The following is a 7,351-nucleotide window of genomic DNA, read 5'->3' as shown; positions in this document are numbered from 1 at the left end:
AATGTCTGGCACAAACCCAACACCTCTCATCACCCCGAGAACACCATCCATCCATGTTTTTCATTGGCAGGGACTGGGAAACTGGTCAGAATTGAAGGAATGATGGATGGTGCAAAATACATGGAAATTATTGAGGGAAACCTGTTTCAGTCTTCCAGAGATCTGAGACTGGGACAGAGGTTCACCGTCCAGCAGGACAGTGACCCTAAGCATACTGCTAAAGAATCACTCGAGTGGTATAAGGGGAAACATTTAAATGTCTTGGCATAGTCAAAGCCCAGACCCCAATCCAATTGAGAATCTGTGGTACAAGAAAGATTGCTGTATTAAAGATTGCTGTAAACCAGCGAAACCCATCCAACTGTAATTGCTGTAAAAGTTGGCTCTACAAAGTAGGGGGGGGGGGTGAATAGTTATGCACACTCAAGTCTTCAATTTTTTTGTCTTATTTCTTGTTTGTTCACAATAAAAAATATTTTGCATCTTCAATGTGGTAGGCATATTGTGTAAATCAAATGATACAAACCCCCCCAAAATATATTTTAATTCCAGGTTGTAAAGGCAACAAAATAGGAAAAATGCCAAGGGGGTGAATACTTTCGCAAGCCACTGTACATACCAAATGTAAACAGTGAATTTCCCCAAACCATAGCCCTATCCTTAACCACTCATAATTAATACGTAAGCTTAACCCTTTGAGTTGTTTCTGTTTAAATCCTGTAACCATGTGGAATGAATGGGTCAAAATTAGACATTCATCCACATTATGTTAAATCCCGACTTGAAAGTATGAGATCAGGTTGGATATAGAGTTGAAATGTATTCAATTTTGAGTTGCATCCCAATATTACACTTTATATACTGTTATATCACAGAAGACTGAAATATAACAAAACCATTTAACATAGAAACACCGGATTTTAGTCAGCATTTAAAAAAAATTAGTTATGAAAAATATTAATAACATTCCACCCATGAGGCCACTAGAGGGTTTGGTCATTTCACCAACACACCCACCAATGTAACTTCATTGAAATGACGTGGAAACAACGTTGATTTAACCAGTGTGCGCCCAGTGGGCAGTGGCATTTATTTTCGATCGTTTAGTGCAAAGGAGAGTAATTACAACAGAAAACACAATACAGGCATAATCTAGTATGCTTATGAAAATGTTCTATAACATAATACAGTAACAACCAATAGTTTTTAAAACAGTTTACAATGTACAGAATATTCAGCAATATTTAATGAATATTTCATGGTAATGCACAATCTGACCATTGTATATTGTGTTCGGCACTGGGTAAAGCCGAGTGGTTATGTGATACCATTTGTGGATCAGACAAATAAGTATTGTGTTGTTTACCCTGCTCCTGCGCCACCACATGTCCATTTTCTGTCATCTCTTCAGCTTTGGCAGAAGACTCGGCTTGAGAATCGTTAACATCATTCTCCACTGGTGTTTGAGTACCTGGTGATGGTGGTGATAGTGGCTTTCCATTTTGGATCATAGGTTTGAGTTGTTCCCTTTCCTCATCAGGTCCTTCTGAGTTTCTCCCTTCATTGTTTCTGTCTTCTGTAGGTCTCCTCTCCCACCCTAGACACTCCACACAGGGTTCCTAAGGCGAAAGACACAATGTCAGCCATATGTGCATTAGTTTGTCAAAATACTAAATTATAGCTGTATTACTGTCATGGCTGATCGAAATGTCAGAAAAATAACATACCTTTCCTTTCTTGTAGGCCTCTCCATGTTTACCTAGTACACAATAACATATGATTATTTAAAAAATCCTATGTAAAGTTTTCACTCAAATAACATCATAAAAGGAGTGTTATATACCTTTATATTTCCACAGGATAATGCCCACAACACTCGTGACCAATGCAACAACCACAAGGGAACATCCTGCTATTCTTCCAGAGAATGTAGGTACTAACACTGTAAAATAAATCAAAAGAACATCACAAACAATAAAACCAACTATTGTCAATCAACAATATGCCTACGGCCTATGTGTTACCGACACTAGTTTTGACAGACGTAAATAGGACAGGCTACTACAGTAAGCTGCCCTACTATAGAATACTGTAATACTGAGAAAATACCTCCACACAGCCCTACCACATGTTTTGGTTTCAGTGATGTGAATTAAACAGTCCCGTACAACCATGTTGCACAGCTCAGGAGAATGAGTTACTGTGAAGAAGTGATGGTCAACTGACAATAACGGAATACATTCTATTGTTCAACAATTTATTATGGTTGAAGGAAAATGTTGTAATGTTTGGGTAAATTGTGTTGCGTTCATCGTGTGGACCCTGTACTTACCACAGATAATGTCAGAGGTGGATGTCCCATTGGTTTCAGTTTTGGATCCTTTGTCACAACTGAAATTTTTTAGGGGAATATTTTTGAGTATACAGTGCAGTTTATGAACAACATTGGTCAAATATGTGGAAAATTAATCAAGCAATAAATCAAGAAATTCTTAAGTTGTTCAACCAACTAATCAAATATACTTACATTGACTGTGACTAACAGTTACAACTGCAGTATGATAAAATACGTTACATAAACTCAGCAAAGAAAGAAACGTCCTCTCACTGCAAACTATGTTTATTTTCAGCAAAATTAACATGTTTAAATATTTGTATGAACATAACAAGATTCAACAACTGAGAAATAAACTGAACAAGTTTCACAGACATGTGATTAACATAAATGGAATAATGTGTCCCTGAACAAAGGGGGGTCAAAATCAAAATTAAGTCAGTATCTGGTGTGGCCACCAGGTGCATTAAGTACTGCAGTGCATCTCCTCCTCATGGACTGCACCAGATTTGCCAGTCCTTGCTTTGAGATGTTACCCCACTCTTCCACCAAGGCACCTGAAAGTTCCTGGACATTTTTGGGGGGAATGGCCCTAGCCCTCACCCTCCGATCCAACAGGTCCCAGACGTGCTCAATGGGATTGAGATCCGGGCTCTTCGCTGGCCATGGCAGAACACTGACATTCCTGTCTTGCAGGAAATCACACACAGAACAAGCAGTATGGCTGGTGGCATTGTCATGCTGGAGGGTCTTAGTCAGGATGAGCCTGCAGGAAGGGAGGGAGGAGGATCTTCCCTGTAACGCACAGTGCTGAGATTGCCTGAAATGACATCTAGCTCAGTCCGATGATGCTGTGACACACTGCCCCAGACCATGACGGACCCTCCACCTCAAAATCAATCCCACTCATTACAGGCCTCGGTGTAGAGCTCATTCCTTCGACGATAAACGGAAATCCAACCATCACCCTTGGTGAGACAAAACAGCAACTCGTCAGTGAAGAGCACTTTTTGCCAGTTCTGTCTGGTCCAGCGACGGTGGGTTTGTGCCCATAGGCGACGTTGTTGCCGGTAATGTCTGGTGAGGACCTGCCTTACCACAGGCCTACAAGCCCTCAGTTCAGCCTCTCTCAGCCTATTGCGAACAGTCTGAGCACTGATGGAAGGATTGTGCATTCCTGGTGTAACTTGAGCAGTTGTTGTTGCCATTCTGTACCTGTCCCGCAGGTGTGATGTTCGGATGTACCAAACCTGTTTAGGTGTTGTTACATGTGGTCTGCCACTGCGAGGACAGACAGCTGTCCATCCTGTCTCCCTGTAGCGCTGTCTTAGGTGTCTCACAGTACGGACATTGCAATTTATTTCCCTGGCCACATCTGCAGTCCTCATGCCTCCTTGCAGCATGCCTAAGGCACGTTCATGCAGATGAGCAGGGACCCTGGGCATCTTTCTTTTGGTGCTTTTCATAGTCAGTAGAAAGGCCTCTTTAATGTCCTAAGTTTTTATAACTGTCACCTTAATTGCCTGTGAACTGTTATTGTCTTAACGACCGTCCCACATGTGCATGTTCATTCATTGTTTATGGTGCATTGAACAAGCATGGGAAACAGTGTTTAAACCCTTTCACAATGAAGATCTGCGAAGTTATTTCGATTTTTACGAATTATCTTTGAAAGACAGGGTCCTGAAAAAGGGATGTTTATTTTTTTTGCTGAGTTTACATGTTATATACAGTACCAGTCAAAAGTTTGGACATAAACCCTTGAATGAGTAGGTTTCTTTATTTGTACTATTTTCTACATTGTAGAATAATAGTGAAGACATCAAAACTTTGAAATAACACATATGGAATCACGTAGCAACCAAAAAATGTGTTAAACAAATCAAAATATTTTTTATACGGGTGATTCTTCAAAGTTGCCACCCTTTGCCTTGATGACAGCTTTGCACACTAGGCATTCTCTCAACCAGTTTCATGAAGAATGCTTTTCCAACAGTCTTAAAGGAGTTTCCACATATTCTGAGCACTTATTGGCTGCTTTTCCTTCACTCTGCGGTCCAAACATCTCATTTGGGTTGAAGTCGGGTGATTGTGGAGGCCAGGTCATCTGACGGAGCACTCCATCCACTCTACTTCTTGGTCAAATAGCCCTTACACTGCCTGAAGGTGTGTTTTGGGTCATTGTCCTGTTGAAAAACACATGATAGTCCCACTAAGCACAAACCAGATTGGATGGCGTATCGCTGCAGAATGCTGTGGTAGCCATGCTGGTTAAGTGTGCCTTGAATTCTAAATATATCGCACCAGAAAACCACCCCCACAGCATCACACCTCCTCCTCCATGCTTCACAGTGGGAACCACACATGAGGAGATCATCCGTTCACCTACTCTGTGTCTCACAATGACACAGCGGTTGGAACCAAAAGTCTCAAATTTGGACTCATCAGACCAAAGGACAGATTTCCACCGGTCTAATGTCCATTGCTCGTGTTTCTTGGCCCAAGCAAGTCTCTTCTTCTTATTGGTGTCCTTTAGTAGTGGTTTCTTTGCAGCAATTCAACCATTCTGTAATATCCTCATGAGAGCCAGTTTCATAATAGCGCTTGATGGTTTTTGTGACTGCACTTGAAGACAACTTTCAAAGTTCTTGAAATGTTCCAGATTGACTGACTTTCATGTCTTAAAGTAATGATGGACTGTTGTTTCTCTTGGCTTATTTGAGCTGTTTTTGCCATAATTTGGACTTGGTCTTTTACCAAATAGGGCTATCTTCGGTATACCAACCCTACCTTGTCACAACACAACTGATTGGCTCAAATGCATTAAAAAGGAAAGAAATTCCTCAAATGAACTTTTAACAAGGCACACCTGTTAATTGAAATTCATTCCAGGTGACTACCTCATGAAGAATGCCAAGAGTGTGCAAAGCTGTCATCAAGGCAAAAGGTGGCTACTTTGAATAATATCCATAATAAAATATTTGGATTTGTTTATCACTTTTTTGGTTATTACATGATTCCATATGTGTTATTCCATAGTTTTGATGTCTTTGCTATTATTCTACAATGTAGAAAATATTAAAAATTAAGAAAAACCCTTGAATGAGTAGGTGTGTTCAAACTTTTGACTGGTACTGTATTACTAACAGATATATTCTTATTATTTAACACATCACAGTTATTAGTATAAAGATTGAACTCAGTACTTACACTGTCCATTGCTTGCACTTGCTCTCTGCTGAGCTGTCGCTGGAGAAGGTGTTTGCAGGACAGGCCTGACACACCGTGTCCCGGATGTGGTCACCTGAGAAAATATACAGCATATGGCTATAGTGACCACATGCTCACAAATGACATCATTCAGATAGCCTAACTCTAGCAGCTCAAACCACGTAATAAAATAGAATAGAAACAGAAACGGAACAATAAAGTCCATGTTTGAATACATAGCAGGCTCACTAGTCTAGAATTCAATCGTTGCTGATAGTGTTATAAAGGCGTGTTTTCTACCGGTGTAAAGTGTCTCTTGTCCTGGTCCACATTTAGTGTGTGGTACACATGTCAGGCACTCTTTACTGGAACAGTGGTGTCCTGCCTTACATATGCATTGGCTGAGGCTTGTTTTGCTCCGATTGGTACTGCCCTCAAAGTTTTTATCTGTGGCAGGAAGGAGATACAAGTGTAGTATTATTACAAGCAGATGAGGCAGATCAACAGTAATGTCCTTGAATATGTAAACATTATAACAAGTCTCACTTTGGTCACAGTATGGTTGCACTTCGCAGATGATCTTCTCTGTGAATGCTTCCTGGTATTCATTCTCTTGGCAGGGCATACAATGTGGATCAAAACAACCACTATGGTCGGATGACATCCTTGTGCCTATTAAAATAATGTATTTTTATCATAATAAATACTGTACTCTTATAGCCTAATTAAGTGTACATCCTACAAGGGTTCAGACTCAAAAACAAAAACATGTAAGAGGTAGTGAATGGGAGTATATATAAGCTATAATGAATGTTCTCTTCCTTACCTGGCCCACACTTATTACAACACTCCCCATCATTATCATACTGTGTTGCTGGATCACAGGAGTAAACTGCGTGGAAAACCTGTAAACAAAATGTATATTAAAAAATCCCTATTATGATGTCTTAGAAACCTCAGGTCAACTGTCGCAAGTCACAACCAAACAACTGTCTCAACCACAGTAGCGGTGGAAAGTACCTAGATTCACGCTCTAGAGTCTGGACTAGACTAGACCACCATTCACTTTACTTTTCTAGTACTGAGCAAAGCAGCATCAACGTTTCAAATGAGATGCGAGCTAGTAAAATAACATGAAATGTAGGTATTACAGCTTGAACTATGACAATGGTGTTCTTAATCGAAAGTAAAAGTGTGTTGAATGAGCTTTCTGTGCATTTAGCAATCTTGGTTAGAAACGCATCAAAATGTACACATTTAGTCAATCACTTTGTGTTACAAAAGAAACCTAACACTCATCCTCAATATAGGGTCATTGAATACATTTAAAGTGTAGCCTATTGTATGCGTACAGAAAATGGGTGGGAGCTATTGCTCCCGGGAATGCAGAAGGCATGTCTTCATTTACACATAATAGACTAAAACCTACTTACCGCCAGCATAAATAAAAGCGTAACAATTTCGATCCTTTTCGTCTTGAAACAACCCAACATATTTGCAACTTCTCAGATTCTAGGTATTCACTCCGCAGCTACTGTACAAGCAAGTCAGTCGATAACAGCTGAGCGGTGGGCTGGGCTCTGAGCATAAATAACTGAGAGAGGGAAATTCCCAAAACACGTGTGACAATTTCCTAAAAATGACAAAACATGTTGGAACTCAAGATTATGTGGAATGCACGATTATTCCCAAACCATCAAGTAGGCCTACGAAGATTTTTGTGAACAATGCCATCATTATCTTGGATTACTTATCATAGCGGTCTACAGACAATTTATATGTAGGTTTAGTAAGCAGCGGCTTCTT

At 40.1% G+C, this 7,351-nt stretch overlaps 1 protein-coding gene across 1 annotated transcript; it reads right to left on the bottom strand.

The window, feature by feature from the left end:
- Positions 1-1,052: 1,052 nt before the first annotated feature.
- LOC118360743 (tumor necrosis factor receptor superfamily member 5-like) lies at positions 1,053-7,142 on the bottom strand. Its single transcript, XM_035740107.2, has 9 exons — positions 6,979-7,142; positions 6,372-6,450; positions 6,092-6,217; positions 5,846-5,992; positions 5,546-5,639; positions 2,333-2,391; positions 1,844-1,942; positions 1,728-1,759; positions 1,053-1,619 (listed from the first exon to the last, which is right to left on the bottom strand). Exons 1-9 carry the CDS (start codon positions 7,036-7,038, stop codon positions 1,257-1,259), a joined length of 1,059 nt encoding a protein of 352 aa, XP_035596000.1. The 5' UTR covers positions 7,039-7,142; the 3' UTR covers positions 1,053-1,256.
- Between the last annotated feature and the right edge of the window lie 209 nt (positions 7,143-7,351).

Source organism: Oncorhynchus keta, chromosome 28, assembly GCF_023373465.1.
Source record: "Oncorhynchus keta strain PuntledgeMale-10-30-2019 chromosome 28, Oket_V2, whole genome shotgun sequence".
Classification (NCBI taxonomy): domain Eukaryota; kingdom Metazoa; phylum Chordata; class Actinopteri; order Salmoniformes; family Salmonidae; genus Oncorhynchus; species Oncorhynchus keta.
Note: the sequence above shows the minus strand (reverse complement) of the source record. Positions and strands in the feature narration are given on the sequence as shown.

What these genes read in the sequence shown, in the direction of transcription:
- LOC118360743 (XM_035740107.2), bottom strand. Translation starts at nt 7,038, where the DNA reads ATGTTGGGTTGTTTCAAGACGAAAAGGATCGAAATTGTTACGCTTTTA. An exon ending in TTGTAATAAGTGTGGGCCAG is followed by an intron (nt 6,218 to 6,371) that starts GTAAGGAAGAGA and finishes TTATTTTAATAG; the next exon opens with GCACAAGGATGTCATCCGAC. An exon ending in CACCTCTGACATTATCTGTG is followed by an intron (nt 1,943 to 2,332) that starts GTAAGTACAGGG and finishes TTTATTTTACAG; the next exon opens with TGTTAGTACCTACATTCTCT.